The sequence below is a fragment of the Camarhynchus parvulus genome, chromosome 2 (assembly GCF_901933205.1).
Source record: "Camarhynchus parvulus chromosome 2, STF_HiC, whole genome shotgun sequence".
Taxonomy (NCBI): domain Eukaryota; kingdom Metazoa; phylum Chordata; class Aves; order Passeriformes; family Thraupidae; genus Camarhynchus; species Camarhynchus parvulus.
In genome coordinates this window covers 149,602,314-149,619,296 of record NC_044572.1, presented here as the reverse complement: position 1 = coordinate 149,619,296, position 16,983 = coordinate 149,602,314, and the positions used below count along the sequence as shown (strand labels likewise).

General features: G+C 45.0%; 1 protein-coding gene across 6 annotated transcripts in view; it reads right to left on the bottom strand.

Annotated features, from left to right (window-relative positions):
- Window positions 1-16,983, bottom strand: part of ADGRB1 (adhesion G protein-coupled receptor B1) — a 287,552-nt gene that overhangs the window by 7,894 nt on the left and 262,675 nt on the right. For 4 of the 6 annotated variants that reach the window (XM_030943232.1, XM_030943235.1, XM_030943233.1 and 1 more), the window contains 4 exons: window positions 15,157-15,211; window positions 10,912-11,588; window positions 10,241-10,276; window positions 9,519-9,623 (listed from right to left, as the gene is read on the bottom strand). In XM_030943232.1, coding sequence (XP_030799092.1) covers window positions 9,519-9,623; window positions 10,241-10,276; window positions 10,912-11,588; window positions 15,157-15,211 — 873 coding nt within the window. The remainder of the gene's footprint in view (window positions 1-9,518; window positions 9,624-10,240; window positions 10,277-10,911; window positions 11,589-15,156; window positions 15,212-16,983) is intronic. The other 2 variants (XM_030943234.1, XM_030943236.1) reach the window with 1 other exon arrangement.

Here is a 16,983-nt window from a genome sequence, read left to right as displayed (position 1 = left end):
TAAATTTTCCCTTCCTTCTCAGAAACAAGTAGCTGCAGTTCTTTCATTTTATGCTACTGAACTACAAAGATTGTGCTTTTTCTTTTTTTTTTTTTCCTTTTCATTTAGGAGAAAAGCAAAATAAAAGGAAGTGGCTGGCTTTGTTCAGAATTTCATTAAATTAAATTGGAAAAAAAAAAATTTGTGGTTTTAACTTGGAGATCAGTCAGGAAACCTGAATTACTCAACATTTGCTGGGCTATAAAAATATGTCTTCTGCTTCTGTGCTCCCTGAAGTTCATCCATCCTGAAGGGGTGGCTGTGAGACAAATTTTAGCGAGGCCAAGCAGCTGAAGGTGAAGAGGCTCTGGATCAAGAAAGTCTTTTATTGACTCCAGAAAAGCCTGAAGGCTGCACAGAACACCTGTGGTCCCAGCAGCATGAGGAACAGGCTGTTTTCCAGAGCATCCTTGCTGTTCATCCAGCTGGTCCAATCCCAACCTTTTTTGGGACAATGCTTATGGCCTGTGAAGAGCTCACCTGGAGGACTGAATTCCCTAAAATGCCAAAAAAACTCTCAGAGCTGCCTCATGGGGGCAACTGGGGATCCAGGAGGGGATCAAGAGCACCCAAAGCACGATTTTTCATAGAGTCTTTTATTTAGACTCTATAAAGAATTATTAATTCAGAGTATAAAAACCCAGGAATTTCAATGCGCTGGTGTTGGAATAGAGCATACAGGGAACAGATTTCTCTGGGACAAATTTTGTCCTCTAATTGTTGGGACAAAAGGTGCTGGATGATCTGCAGGAGGAGGTGAACTTCTGATTGATGGTGTATTTTGATACCTGGGAGCTGGCAGATGGTTTATGGCTGACTGAATTAAGATTTGACGTCATTTTCATAACAGAATTTATTGCGGTAATTATCAGACTTTATGCAGAGCTCCTCCCTATAAAAGCTTCACTAATTGGTCTGTTAAAATTTGCCTTTAAGCAGTGCAGAGAGGATTAAAGATGTGACACAGAGACACCCTTCCCAAAAGTGGAGCTTCCCTTGCAGAGGGACACCCAGCCAGCAGATTCCCCGTGCTCCAATTCCTGTAGCAGAGCACACCAGGGAGACACAGCCCTGCCCGGGGATGAGCTGCAATATCCAGCAATATTCATAAAATCATAGATGATAGAATCAGGGAATTAATTGTATTGGAAGAAACGTTAAGGTCATTTCACCCCACCCCCTGTCATGGGCAGGGACACCTTGCACTGTCCCAGGGTGCTCCAAGCCCTGTCCAACGTGGCCTTGGGCTAATCCAGGGATGGGGCAGCCGTTCTCTGGGCAACCTGTGCCAGGGCCTCACCACCCTCAGAGGGAAATATTTCTTCCTAATATTCAATCTAAACCTGCCTTCTGTCATCTTCAAACCCTTTACCCTTTTGCTGTGACTCCATGGTCCTTTTTTCTCAAAACTCCATTAGGTTGCCAAAGCCAGTGCTGCTGGAATGGGCAAATCTCCAGATGCCCAAAGAGGAAAGCTCAGAAAAATCTCATTGTGAGAAAAGAAAGTGAGGAATCAAGACAGAAGCTCTGTCCAGAAGGGAATAAAGAAAAGTTAGGCAGAAAAAAACTTTATAGCTTTTTAAAATAGGATTTGGAGCAGGTGCTTTTCAGGATCAACAGAGATTTGGGATGGGATTTGAGAGTTGTGTTTTTTCCCAGAGAAGCTGTGGCTGTCCCATCCCTGGAAGTGTCCAAGGCCAGGTTGGATGAGTCTTGGAACAACCTGGGATAGTGGAAGATGTCCCTTCCCGTGGCAGGGGGTGGGATGAGATGATCTTTAATATTCCTTCCAATCCAAACCATTCTGTGATTCTATGAATTATAAACTGAGTCCAGATCCTGCATGTGAGCTGCAGGACAGGAGCCAAAGCCAAAGCCATTCCAGCTGCAGGGAGCTGAATGTGGCAGGGAGCTCATCAACAAGGAGAAAGTCCAAGGAATTTGCAGAGCTCTGTCCAGCGCTGACCTCAGCACAAGCAAAGTGCTGCTGTTTAAAATGAATGCCAAGCCAGATGCTGGCGAAAAAGAGGAATATGGATGTGATTCCAGCTTCTCTAATGGAGCTGGATCAAAAGGATTCCTGCTGAGGGGGAAGCAGCAGCACCACTTCCAGTGCTATCAAAGCACAGGAGAAGCAAAACCTTGGCTTTTTTAAAAGCCTACAAAACCACAGACCCCTCTCGATGTCCAGCCCAATCTCAGGGATTTCTTTAGCAATTAACTCCCAGGGAGCAGCAGCGTTGGAGATGTTAAACCTGAGAACACAGATCTGCAAAGGAAAAATATTTCCTGTGTAGTACAAAGCAGCTTGAAAATAACCACTACCCTGCTTTAATGTGAAGAACTCTCAGCTACAAGAATTCAAAGCTGGGTAGCTCTGTGTATTTAGGAGGAAAAGGGGAAGAAATTGAGTGGTGGAGCCTGCAGTCTGCCAGGCAAAGGTCGGGCTTTGAAAGGGAGAAACAAACTTGCAGCACGGTTTTCCAACAATGGGGTTTTTCCTTTTTTTTGGTAGCAATTGGGGAGGTAAAGAAGGAGTCAAAGTGATGGGAGTGATTAGGAAGGAAGAACTCTGCTGTCTGAGTCAGTCCCAAGCTAACATTCCAATATACATCCAAAATCTCCCTTATAGAAAGTGAGATTTATAATCCAAGTGGAAGCCACTCACTGCTTGTTGCAGCCTTAAAAATGAGGGTTTGGGGCATCCCAGACACCAAGAAAGCTTTAAATTTCCATCAGGATGTCTGGTGGGGGTGGCTGGGTATTTTGATGCAAATCCTGCCGTGCTTGTCTCCAAGTCTTTGGTTCCTTTGATGCTTCCTGGTTGCAAATAAGCTGTCAGGGGGATAAATATTCCACACACACAGAGCTCATTCAGTTTTCCTCTGAGGGGCTGCACCAGCTTCCAGTTTGGGCTGGGATTAAATGGAAGGGCAGCAGTGTGAAACCTCCACAGGTTTGGGAGGAGGGTGAGCACAGCAAACCAGCTGTTCCTGAGGTGCTATTTTTAGATTTTTCCATCTCTTCAGGTGGTCAGAGAAAATCTGTCCCAAATTCCAGCAAAAATGAGCAAAAAATTCCTGCCTACAACCGCAACAATTCCTTCTGAGTTAGGAAAAAAAATCACCTCCACCTTCCTTGCTTCACCTGAAGTTGAAGACTGCAAGGGAGAAAAAATTGACCACAGAATATCCAGAGTGGGAAGGGACCTGCCAGGATGTCATGGTAAGGTCATACAGAGATCTATCAGTGCATTAAAAAACTGACTTTTCAATTTGGCTGCCATCAGATCTTGCTGGATGTCCTCCTGCTCCAATCTTAATTCCCTATGGAAAAATAAACTTTGGGAAATAATGTCTACATCCCTGATCAGTCCATACAGCCACAAATCACAGAATCCCTGAATGGTTTGGGTTGGAAGAGATCTTAAATATTCCCTCCTTCCACCCCCTGCCATGGGCAGGGACACCTTCCACTATCCCAGGTTGCTCCAAACCCTGCCCAACCTGTCCTTGGACACTTCCAGGGATGAAACATCCAAAGTTCCTCTGGGTAACCTGTGCCAGGGCCTCACAGGGATGAACTTTTCCCCAATATCTCACCTAAATGTCTTTCCTTCAGCTCCTAAATCATCAGATTTTAAGGAAACACCAAGAGAAGAATGGGATGAAGGAACAGATTTTCAATCTCTTTAGCAAAAAGGGTGGAAAATTCAACCATCATATTTTATTTATTGTTGAGAATTTCTCCAGCTTCAAGGGTAAAATATGATTTTTAGAACCCCTTTTTGAGGGGTTTTCAGCCATAACACAAAGGTTTCTACAAGCACATGTGTTCTTCCTTTTTAGAAGGAGCACATGTGGTCACACTCAAAGCCATTTTGAGTGTGCCCACATTTTTCTGCTGCAGGGGTGAGGTGGCCAAGGCTTGAACACCATCTGGATGTGTAATCCTGTGTGCTTTGAACATTTATCCTTCTGGAAAATGCGATTTTAATCAGGAATAGTTGAGGGCGCTTCCAGTGGGAGCATTTTAGAGTTGAGGTACAGACAAAAGATACTCTGTGTCATGTGGAATAAATTCTATGAAATAAACTGGAAAAGAAAACATGGAAAAATCCATGTTTATTCCACAAGGGAGGGCAATTCTTTATTACTGTACTCTGAGGCTCACCTTGGTTCACCATTAGGAATGTGGCTTTGTTTCCAGCAAAATAGCTGCAGTGAAACAATAACTGTGGCCAGTGCCACATCCCTGGGAATGCCTGGAATATGAGCAAGATTCAGACCTGACTGGCATTCCAGGAATTATCCTGCTTCCCACAATTCTCTGACATACCAGCCCCATTCATTAGGAAGCTGATGGCAGTGGGGACACCCCAATCCCAGTGGGATGTGGATTAGGACTCCTCAACCACAGGTTGATGGAAAAGCAGAATTCATCCCCAAAACTGTCTCCATTTAAAATTCCCTATACCTCAGTCTCTCTTCCTAAGGGATTGGACAAGAGGAAATGTTCTCAAGTTGTGCCAGGGGAGGTTTAGGCTGGATATTAGGAAAAATTTCTCCACTGAAAGGGTGGTCAAGAGAGCTGGGATACTGAATATTGGAACAGGTGCCCAGGGGAGTGGTGGAGTCACATTCTGGGAGGAATTTTTAGTTGTGGCACTTTGGGACACAATTTAGTGGTTGGACTTGATGATTTTAGAGGTATTTTTCCATCTTAATGATTCTGTGAGTCCCTGATTATGTTTCCAGCTCTGCCAGTTACTTCTCTGGGAGTGTGAGCAAAGGACATTTTTCTTTATCATGTGTACATAGCACTAACATTTACCCCAAGTTTCTATCTGTCAGGATACCTAAAAAGGAGGAACATATGTGCTTGTATAAACCTTTGTGTCATGGCTGAAAACCCCTCAAAAAAAAAGAGGTTCTAAAAATCATATTTTACCCTTGAAGCTGGAGAAATTCTCAACAATAAATAAAACGTGATGGCTGAATTGTCCACCCTTTTTCCTAAAGAGACTGAAAATCTGTTCCTTCATCCCATTCTTCTCTTGGTGTTTCCTTAAAATCTGACAATTTAGGAGTTCATGTGAAAGGAGCTTGTGTTTCGTGTGACACGGTAAGTGCACTGGAGTACTGTGTGGATGGCAATTTACAATAAAATCCCTAAAAAAGTGATCCCTAAAACTGGCCAGCACCATTCCTAGGAATCCACATGATGCCTGTCCTGTGCAGACATTTAATTCCAGTTTCATCAGCACTTTTCTGACCTTGGAGCTGAGGGAGGAGAGAGGAACAGCAAGATCAGGACAAGCATTGTATCCTGGAAAGGACTGAGGACAATGGGACGTGCTGCCAGGAGAGGTTGGGAAAATGCCAGGCTTGGAGAGAGACTTGGGAGCTTGACTTTGTGGTTGTTTATTTAAAAGGGAAATCAGAGAGAACAGCAATGCAGGCAGATGGAGCAGACCCAGGAAATACCCCTTCTGCTTTGGGATGAGAAAGGGTTCAGGGGTACTCCAGGATCCTGTCATGACCTTGCTCATGCCCACAAAGCACAGAGCTTTCTGCTGGTTAAGGAATGTTTGGATTCTTGTCTGTTTTAGGTTGAAAGATTTAGCTGGGGGCATGTATTCTATTTCCCATCTGTTAGAGGTGGGGCAGTTATCTTCTGTTAATTGGGCAGTTTTCTTTATCTCTTCCACAACCAATCCTCCCTCCAGGAGATCTCTGCTGTTCATGGGCCAGTGAGTGTCACTGCGGGGCTGATAAAATTCCATCGTCTCATTGGGAGATGATCCACCCAGGGGGAGGAGCCAAACATTCCTACCTGGATAGAAGCTGAGGTTTGGAACACCACAGCAGCCTTTTCCCACTGGATTCCCAGAGGAGCAGCTTTCTTCTCCACTGGATTCCCAGAGGAAGACCAGACCCATCTAAACCACCCCTGGACCTTCAGAGGAAAACTCCACCCTTCTCCAGGATCCCTGCTCCAACAGAACCACAGCTGGCACAGCAGGAGGGCTGAGCCACCATGGAATGGGACTGTGCCACCACCCTGACCCACAGGGTGTCAGGGCATATTCTGACTCTGTCAGTGGTTTGTTTTCTCTTTTTGTACTATTGCATTTGTATTTTTAATTTTCCTAATAGAGAACTGTTATTCCTACTCCCATATCTTTGCCTGAGAGCCGCTTAATTTCAAAATGATAATAATTTGGAGGGAGGGGGTTTACATTTTCCATTTCAAGGGAGGCTCCTGCCTTCCTTAGCAGACAACTGTCTTTCAAACCAAGACAGTGTCATGGAAGGGGTTGGGATAGGTCCAGGATGCTCTGCAGTGCAAATGAAAGCCAGACTTATACTAAAGTTTGTTTTATCACTGCCACCAGGAGAAGCACTCCATCATTTTATAACCTAAACACGCATGAAAGGGAAAACATCCTTTTGTTGTTCCTTTAATCCTTGTTATCTGCTCTTTGCCTTCTGAGGCCGAGCTGAAGATGGGGCCTGAGTTCCAGTGGGGTTCTCAGCAGCAAATGGTAGAAAAAAGGCTGGAAAAAAACCTGTTTATTTGACTCTGTATTGCTTTGGATATTTTTTAAGCCAATACCCACTCCTGGCTTGCCAATCCTGCTCTTCACAAGCTCTCCCTCTCCTGTTACATCCAAGAGAAAATTCCCAACTTGAAAAAGATTCAGTCAATATGCAAAAGCCACCTTCAGAAACTCCTTTAGCAGCTCAAAGCTCTTTGATGCTGACAGCGGCAACTTTAATTCTACACAGATGCATCTCTGAAATACTAAAACCTTCCCAATCTATAAACCCCTCCTGCAAATAGACCACAGATTAGCTTTTACACCTCATTTAAGCATTTTTTGGCTTTTCAGCTGCGTCATACTAAAATAACTGCAAAAAAAACAACCCAGAGAGGTGACACTGAGTGAGACACACTGGGATTCTGGGCCAGGCAGGATTCTTTGGTCTGAACGTACAGACCAAAGAATCCCGGTCTGCCTCTCACTCTGTTACACTGGAGAGCCCATAATGACACCTTGCCACAAGCAATATAAATAGGATTTGCTGGGGTAACATCTCTGGACTTCAGCACAGCAATGTGGGGTCAGAACACATGTAAGAATGTACCCCCTGTTGACACTGTGACAAAATTATCCTTTGTCTCCTAAAAAAGGAAAAAAGACCAGACGTTTCTCTCCTCAATTAGGTGAAAAGACATCTCATAGGACCTTGAGGACTTCACCTCAAACTTAAGGGTAGCCAATTGGACAGAAGCCAAAAAGTCCCACCTAAGCAATTTACTAGAAAAAGAACAGAACAAAGAAACTAATTGCTTTTGTGAGGTGTTTTACCAAGAATAAAAACCTCTTGCCCTGGCTCAGTTTTTCTCTGTAAAGAGCTTTGTTATTTTGCCTTTTATTAAAACTTTTCTGTTTCCAACACTGCCACAGAAGCCATCCTGCTGATTTTATGCCATCTGAAGTGACTGAGCTATCTCGGGTGTGATATAAATCTCCAAGAGCTTATAGACCTAGCTCGAAGAGACCTTTATATCAAACACAGACCAAAGGCTCTGTAGTGCTCTGCTTCTCTCCAAAAAACCCTCAAACTTCTTGTTCCATTACCCTCTGAGCTCTGCTCTTGCCTCCAAGGGAGTCCCATCAAAATAAACCCCACCAGTGCCGCATCTGCCACACTGCAGGGGGGTGCTGCATCCTGGATCTGTCTTAGGATCATGGAATTCCTGAGGATGGAAAAGACCTCCAGGATCACTGATCCAGCTGTCAAGCCAGCACTGCCAAGGCCACCACTAAACCGTGTCCCCATCTACACAGTTTCTGAACACTTCCAGGGATGGTGATTCCACCTCTTCTCTGGGGCAGCCACCACCAATGCTCGGCCTCCCTTTCACTGCAGAAATTTTTCCAAATATCCAACCTGAACTCCCCCTGGTGCAACTGGAGCTGGTTCATCTTGTTCTATCACTTTTTACCTGGGAGAGAAGACTGACTCCCACCTGGCTCCAACCTCCTGTCAGGGAGTTCTAGAGACTAGAAGGTCCCCCCTGAACCTCCTTTTCTCCAGGCTGTCCCCTCAGCTCCCTCAAGCGCTCCTCACCAGACTCATGCTCCAGACCCTTCTCCATCTTTGTTGCCCTTCTCTCCCCAGCCCCTCAATGTCTTTCTTGTCATGAGGGGCTTTGATTACAAATCACCAAGAATTGTCATAATTAGCTCACCTTGCCTCTCTCCTGAGTGCAGGAAATTTAATTTCTTACTATCAGCCTGGCTCTGCTGTTTGTTTTTCTCTTCAGCTGGAGATGTAAGAATTCCTTGCAGCCCTTCAGTCCTTGCCCAGCTGGCTGGAAGGTGCCATCTGCCTGCTCTTCCTTATATTATTATTTACAACACCAATTATTAAAAAGGCTGCTGATAATTTTTTCCAGTCCCAGATCTCTGCCCCTAAGAAAGGCTGAAAGGTCCTTCCCTAAGTCTGTCTCCTTGAAAGAAGCTGCCTTTTCCCTGGAACTTTGCTCCTGGATATCACAGGACCACAGAATGGTTTGGGTTAGACAAGACTATAAAAATCATCTCATTCCATCCCCCTGCCACGAGCAGGGACATCTTTCACTATCCCAGGTTGCTCCAAACCCCATCCAACCTGGCCTTGGACACTTCCAGGGATGAGGCAGCCACAGCTTCTCTGGGCAACCTGTGCCAGGGCCTCAGAACCCCCAGAGGAAAGAATTTCATCCCAATATTCCATCTGACCCAACTCTCTTTCAGGTTAAAGCCCTTGCGCCTTGTTGGTTGTCACATTCTTGTCACTACCTGACCTTGTCAAAGTGCCTCTCCAGCTCCTGTAGGGACTGAAAGGCCACAATAAGCTCATCTAGGAGTCTTCTCCAGGCTGAACAATCCAAATTTTCTCAGCCTTTCCTTATAGGAAAGATGATCCAGCCCTTGGAGAACCTTTATGGCCCTCTCTGGACCAGCTCATTCCCACATGCTCATATCACAGGTGATCAGCTGTCACAAATAATCTACATTTAATAGTCTCCATTCCCCAAAATGTGCTCCCAACATCACACCTTAAATCCCACTGCTGTGGCCATGCTAAATATCCCATCACTGCCACCTTGGCCTCTGCCTCAGCCTCACAAGGGAGGGGAGAGGCTTCCCCTCTTTCTGCCCTCTCCACTTTCCACCCAGATTTCCTCATGGTCATCCCAATTTCCAGCTCCTAACTAGGAGTGGATGAATAGGGCACAAAGGGATGCCGAGGACACACAAAGGGAAAACAACACCATGGACAGACATGGGGACAGACATCCTCCTCCTGGGCTGCTGTGTGGTGCATGTGTGGTTTTTGCAACATGCATGGCCAAAAACCAATTTCCTGAATTTTCCCACATTCCAGCTGGCACCAGAGGGCTTCTGGAAGTGTCTGACTAACCTTGCTGTCCGTTGTTGGAGACTCCTTCTCCTTCTCTGCGTGCTGGAGTTTTCTGTTCAGGTCCTGGAACATGTCTTGGTGACGTTTCCTTGTGTGCATGATTTTCTGGAGCAAACACAAAGGGCCACAGGTCAGCAAACCCTGTTCATCAGGAGCATGTCCTCCCACCAGAGTTACATCATTTAACCCCAGCTCTGTCTCCTTGCAGGTACCTAAAATACCTTCAGCATTTACTGAGGACCCACTGCAGCACTGCCTTTATTTTCAAGGTGAGATGGTGGGAGAAAGTGGAAAATACTAATTTTTGACCTAAAAAAAACCCCTTAAACTTGCAAAATTTTATGCTGCAGAATTTGAGCTTGACTGTCAATGCCCTAAGGAAGGTCTGCTGCCCTTATTTAACTGATACCTGTCCCCATGCCCAGCCTTTCCTCATTTTGTCACCCCTGTAGATGTGTTCAGAGCTCAACCAAACATGCAGAATTTAGGTAATTTCATTAGAAACTGTTCCACAATCTCATTCTCTTTTTAATTCGACCAGTCTGCATTTCACTTCTACCTTCTGCTGCCCAGAAGGAGAGGAAGGGCAATTTCTATAAGGATTTCCCTTTCCATGTATGAGCAGGCTGAACACGGATTTCCTGTGCTCTGGCAAGGGTGAGATAATTGGAGAGGGTGGCTCAAAAAATTTGGGACCAACATTCAGAAAGGGATGCACTCACCTCAAAATCTAACTCTGCATACCGGGATTTCCGCCTCTGGGTATTCAGGAGAGAAAGAGATGGGTAAAGGTTAGTAAGAGGATAAAACAGGAAAAGTCCTTCTCCTTTCCCTTTTTCTACACCTTTCACATGTTTTTCTGGCTCTTCATGATGGGAAGTACCAAATATTTTGGGTTATTGAATCATTTATGTTGGAAGGGATCATAAAATCAACCAGTTCCAACATCCTGCCATGGGCATGAACACTTTCCACTATACCAGGTTGCTCCAAATCCTGTCCAGCCTGGATCACTGGGGTGTTCTCATCTGTATCATGATTGAAACCATCAAAACGAGAAATAGGGCAGAGGATAGAAAGGGGAAAAGATAAGGCAGGCCATGTGCCTGGCATTAAAACGAACAGTCTTTGATAAATTAACTTTTTTTTGACTTTGCAGCACCTGTAGGGCTAAAAACAGTTGATCCAGCAATGGAATGTGCTCTGGAAGCTGTGACATCACATTCCAAAATATCACCACATGCCAGTGGTCCCTCAGGGTAATATGACACTGGCATTGCATCCTGGGCTACGTTTTCCCTAAAGTTCTCCTTTCCAACGCCCTGAAGTGGTGGGATTGAGGGCAGAACACCACCCTGGGCTGGCCACCACCCGTGGCCATTTCCATGCTCACCTCCAAGGAGCTCATGGAGAGGGTGGAGACGGTCTCGCTCTTGGACACCACACCTGAGTTCCCTGAGTCACCTGTGTCACACAGGCTGTTGGGAATCTGTGACTCGTTGGAGATGTTCTGTGGAGCCAGCTGCTGCTGCTGCTGGATCATGGAGGAACCCTGCGCCTCACTGCACGCCATGGTCACCGGCTCCCGCGGGGGACTCTTGACCACGAAGCCGGGGTCGGTGGCCATGCTGAGGTGGATGAGCCGTGTCTGAGGCATCTGGTCGATGTTGATGCTGTATTTGCTCTCATCTTTGGGTTTGGCCCTCAAGGTGGACGTGTTGGTGGGCAGGATCACGTAGCTGGTGTCCAGGGTCTGCTCCTGCGCCCGCGAGAGCTCCGAGTCCAACTTCTTGAAGATGTCCCCGTCGCAGATGTAGATGGATTTCGGCGGCTGGTTCTTGTCCTTCTTCAGGGTTAGGGAGTGGTTGCTGAACTCGTTCAGGTTGATGGCCCCCAGGTAGTGTGGGGAGCCCTGAAGGTGCATCTTGGAGACGTTGGCTGGAAGACTGTTGAAGTTGGATGAGCCTTTCTGGTGGTTGAGTTTCAGTTTCTCCTCATCGGGCAGCGACGGGCGCTTCAGGGTCCCCGTGATGGTCGAGGTTCTGCATGTGGTGATGTCTTTGTTCAGCACTGGGGAGACAGAGAAGTGTCCTCAGCACCTCACCTGGGGTTTTGTTGACACATCAAGACACCTCCCACAGCCACTCCACACCAGCACCTCTCCCAGAGAGGCACAACTGTGTTTAATGTTATTTGTATTTTTAAAATCCAGGATACCGAAAGCAAAATTAAAGCTAGGGAGGAAAAATCTTTGTTATTTTGGGAGAGTTCTCTGTGATGTGAGTTTTCCAACACAACCACGGCCAAAACTCCCATCTAGGCCAACATATTGATAACAATACCCTGAAAACAAAGGAGATTTTTAGATGTTTAGTACATCTAGTATATGCATGTATATATGAAATCTATACATTATTAGCCTGTGGAGTAGAATTCTTTAAAATAAAAGGTTACTTTCGTGTAAAAAGATTATTTTGATTCAGGAAATAGCTGAAATACAACATTATCAATGATTCATACAACTACAAAATAATCAAATGGCCTGGGCTGGAAGAGAACATAAAAGATCATCAAGTTCCAGCCCCCTTCAAATTTAATTTTTTGTATTAACTCACTAAAATACTTTAGGTTGCTCTTTTCTCTTAACAGTTCCAGTGTTAATAAATAGGTATTTTGAAACACAGCATATTTTGTTATGAATTTTAAACTGTTCTCCATAAAATCTTACATTCCAGCAATCATGGTAAGTCTTTGTGAGAGCTCATTATTTAGCAATTTTCAATTCCCCTTCAGGAAAGCAAGTGGTGATGGGAATATTCCTTAAAAATCAAGGAAAATTTCAAACTGAGGAGGAAGTGAACATGTCATAAAGGACATTTGGACACTCATTCCCACACAACACTGCCCAGAAAAAAATAATTTGCCCCTTTTCCAGGCATAATAATCTATTGCTCAGTTGATTTCAGGCTGCAACAAAGATCTTGGGAAAATAATGATGTCAATCTTGATGTCTCTGCTGGGTGGAAAATCGGAAAACCATGGAAATCAGACTGTGAGGCAGGGACAAAGTGTTGTGGGCTACTTACCCAGGACTTCAGCACAGCAAAAGAGAAAGAAATGTGTGCTCCCCTTTCACCCACCGCAAGGAGGAAATAAAAATAGGTAAATAGATCTTTTTTAGGACCAGGGAGAAGCATTTTTGGGGTGAGCTGGCATTATTCAGAGGTGGGATGGGCATCCCATGGCACTGAGGACACGCTGATTTTCCTACCAGCTCTGAGTGGGAGTGAGGGAAGATCAAACTCCCCCCTCAAGACTACAGAGCATGCAAGGCAGGATCAGCAGGGCACCAAGGAGAATAAAAAGAGCTTGTAAAGAGCTTTTAAAGCTGAAAACTCTGGCAGCCACGAACACCTTGGCATTGCTGGGATAAATCAGAGCAAGTCAAACCCTTCCCTTGGGAGTCCCAGCAAGGTTTATTGATCCAGGCTGTTCTCCATGCTCACATCAGCCGCAGAAAATAGGTTTGGAGAGGTTTCCACTTGGCAATCTCCACGCAAGGAGTGGAATGAGCCTTCAACACCAAGCCCTGGAGCAAATCTAACCAGGGGATCAATGTGAGGGGGTTCCGAGTGGTCTCAGCCACGTCTCCAATCCATCACAAGAAGGGAGATGGTACCTCCAGGAGAAATGATGGCCAGAAACCGTTGGACAGGTTCCTGGATTTTATTATTCAATAAGCAGAGTGCATGGGATGATGCACCACTCCAAAAGGTCTCTGAAATGAGGTTTATTATTAACTATTTATCTTGGCACAATCTAATGGCACTTTATGAGAGGAGGAGAATCTCCAGGCAGACAAATACAAATTCCAGAGTTAGATGCTGGCAAAGGAGGGGAAGCTCAGGCTGTTGGCAAGCTGCTGATCCAGGGGCTCCTGCCATTAAATCATGTGAAACAAATCAGCTCCTTTCCTTCCTCTGGGAAACTCAATTTGGGATGAAGAGGTGTGGTGGCAGATCCAGAAAGGCTCCTCTGGAGGAGGAATCTGGGGTCTGCTGGGGTTTACAGCTGACTCTGCCTGGTGAATGTTCCCTGAACATCCCCTCAACTCACACACGGCCCCACACACACGTTTTTCATCCGTGATTTCTTGGGACTGAGATATTTGGTGTCAAAAGAGAAGGAGGGAGACAAATGAGAAGAGGCTGACCGCTAGAAATTAAATTAGAGAGTGTGAGACAGAAAAACAGAAAGAAAAAAAAAAATTGAGAGACCCTGAAAAGAGATAAATGGACAAAAGAGACCGTGAAATAAGATATCACAGGGTAAGTGAGATAAATATACTGTGACTGTGATAAGCACAGGGAGAGGGAGTGAGGCAGAGAGATGGACAGGAAAAGATAAATAAGATATAGATAGATATTAGACAGATAAATGATAGTGACAGTGATAGACAATGCACAGAAACACAGTGACAGGGACAAATGTTGACAGATAGAAATACATAAATAACAGGTACAGCAAGACAGACAGCTGAGGACAGAGATAAATAAGTGATTGTGAGACAGAACGAAAGAGATGAATTATAGATAAATACATTAGAAGCAGATAAATAAATGATAGATGAGATAAAGAGAAGGATAAATGAAAAGGACAGGTAGATGTTTATGGAAAGAAAGAGAGGAGGGGAGAAAGAAAAAAGGCAGGGCAGGGAAAGGAGGAAAGAGAGAAGGAAATAAGACAAGAAAAAAGGAAAGAAGGAAGGCAAGAAAGAAAGATTAATAAAAAGACAGAGAGAGAAGCTTTGCCATAGTGGTAACAACACAGACTGTGCTGTCCCTGGCTTGGGAAGATCCTGGTTTGGAAGATATGAATTATGCAATTCCCAAGCAAGCTGGTATTTCTCTTGCTTGGCAGAGGGGAGAAGTCTGGGAGGGCAAATAAAAGCCTCAGTATCTACAAAGGGTAAGAAAAATAACCTCAGCCAAAAGGTCAGGCATGCCAGGACCAGGAGAGGATGAAACCTGCAGAGAGGAACAGGCAGCCAGGGAGAATCCAGGCAGCACAGACACCCCTGGGATTATTGGGAAAAGGGGCTGTCAACTCATGCACATCCTCAGGACCCAGAAGAACCTGTGTGATGAACACACAGCACAAGGGAGCAGGCAGAGGAGGAGAGATCCAACCACTTCCAGGTGCACAGAAGAGCCTGGAGCCAGGTGGAGTGGTGGGAAGGCTCTCCACATTCCAGACTTTCTACAGACACCCTTCACGAGCACAGAGCTGCCTGAGGTTGGCATGACCCCAGCAGGGGTTGCTGGCACAAAAGAAGGATCACAGTAGGAAGAGATGGATCCCATCTCTCCTTCCTTGATGCTCTTCTCTGCCACTGTTACATGGCAAAAAACAACTCCTCAGAGGCAAGGCTTGATCTCAGTTAAAAGGCCAAAAGAGCTACAGGAAAACAGGAAAAGCAAAGGGAGAATTCAGGGTGTTGCTTTCTTTTGGGGTTGAACGAAGGGCAACCCACGTGAGGACATGCAAGGCACCAGGACACACACAAAGGAAACAGAAAGGGAAGAAAAAAAAAATGGCCTAGTTCAATCCCCAAACCAGGTCACTTGCTGATTCTCACCTGTGATGTGCTCACCTGATCTACAAGCCATGTCCACGTCCTTCTCAAAATCGGTCTGAAAGACAGAAAACACAGAGCATATGGTCAAAAGGGGGTGGTGAAGGACAGGAAAACTTGGAAAATGCAAAACTGTCACTTTGTTAGTGAGGTGGGCACAGCCTTTGCCAGGAGAGTGGAGGGGAGAAGTTTGGCTTGGATTTTCAAACATGGAAAACACACCATGTTTTTCCACCTGCTGGCTTTTGAATTTTATCACTGATAAAGCTGGAATGCTGCTTTTCAACTGTTCATCTGCTTATCCATTCTTATTCCTGGGCTGCAGATTAAAATATTTTGCTGGAACACATTTATGCACACCACTAAAAAAAACAGGGAACAGGTTCCTGGCCCAAAGTGTTTTGGATGTATCACTCCACACATAAATTTAAGTGGATTCCCCACCCTTTATTAAAGAGATCTGGGGATCCTGCTGGGATTGCTCAACGCCCACTGGGCTTTTTTGTGATCTGTCACCAAGCCACAAGAAGTGGGAACAAGTCCTCTGCTTCTGAAACTCTTAACACATAAAATCAATGGCTCCCACAGGCACAAAGGCTGAATAACTTTTTCAAGCGGTCTGCGCAGCCAAAGGGAACTCCTTCCTTCTCCCAGGAGGAGTTAGTCCTTTTCCTGAAGCTTTGAGCAGATAACATTTCAAAGAACTGGATAAACTGAGTCACAGCAGGCCGTGAGCTTTCATGGAGTAATGGGGAAGCTGCAGACTGGCAAAAGGTGGAAGAGTTCACTGATTATTTCTGGTATCATTTCAGAAAGACATTTAACATAATTGTATTAATGTGACAAAATTAAATCCATTTGAATACTGAGAAGAATGTGGGAAAAATCCCCATCCCCCTGGGATAAACACTTAAATATAGCAGGTTGAGAAACAGGAGTTTTTTAACTATCTCAGCCCTCCTGATATTAATTTCCCAGTAAATTCTTTGGGATATCAAACAAATCTGAAAAGAACAGAAGAGAAATACGACTGAACTAACATTTGAATGGGCAAATGGGATGACACAGAAAAATATAATCTCATTTTCATGATAGGAGTTCCAGAAAAAAAAAGCAGTTCAAGAGCCTGCACTAGTTCTGCTGATAAATAAATGAAAGACAGGTTTATATTTAATACCAGTCAACAAGATTTTGTGGGGAAAAAACAGTTCTACTCAGCTAAGTTCCTTTTCACTAGCTGGGCAGATTTGGAGATAAACAGAAAAGGTAACAGCAAAAATGTCATCCTGCAAAAGCTTTTGATTCCTTCGGTGATTTTACAACAAAATAACATTGTACCCCTCTAAAAATACCAGTGAGGAGTCATCACTTACAGCCAGATTCCACAGCTTTTTGTGCTGGAATGTGAGGAAAGCGATTGTAAGCTCCCTGCTCCTCCACACACCCGTCAGCAGCGCAGGAGGAAATGCAACACTGCTAAAAAACTCGTGGCTGACACAGAATTTCCCAAGGTGGCTGATAATGAATGGAAATGTGGAGTTGTACAGAAATGCAAAGCCCTGGAACTTGGGATGGCGACAGCAGACTGACAAGCACAGGATCCACCTTTTTTTCAGGTTGCTGAGAATCTGGAGGGGGTTATATAAATAATTGGAGGGCACGTGATTTACAGAGGGAGAATAAGAAAGCTCTGGGTGTTAACTTATGGAAGAGACTGGGTTTGATTGTGGTGTCTATTACTGAACAAGCCAAAGCACCAGGCATGCAAGGGGCCCTCTAATTACCCACAATTAGGCAGAGCGAGAACCTGTCTGAAAATAAGGAGACTTT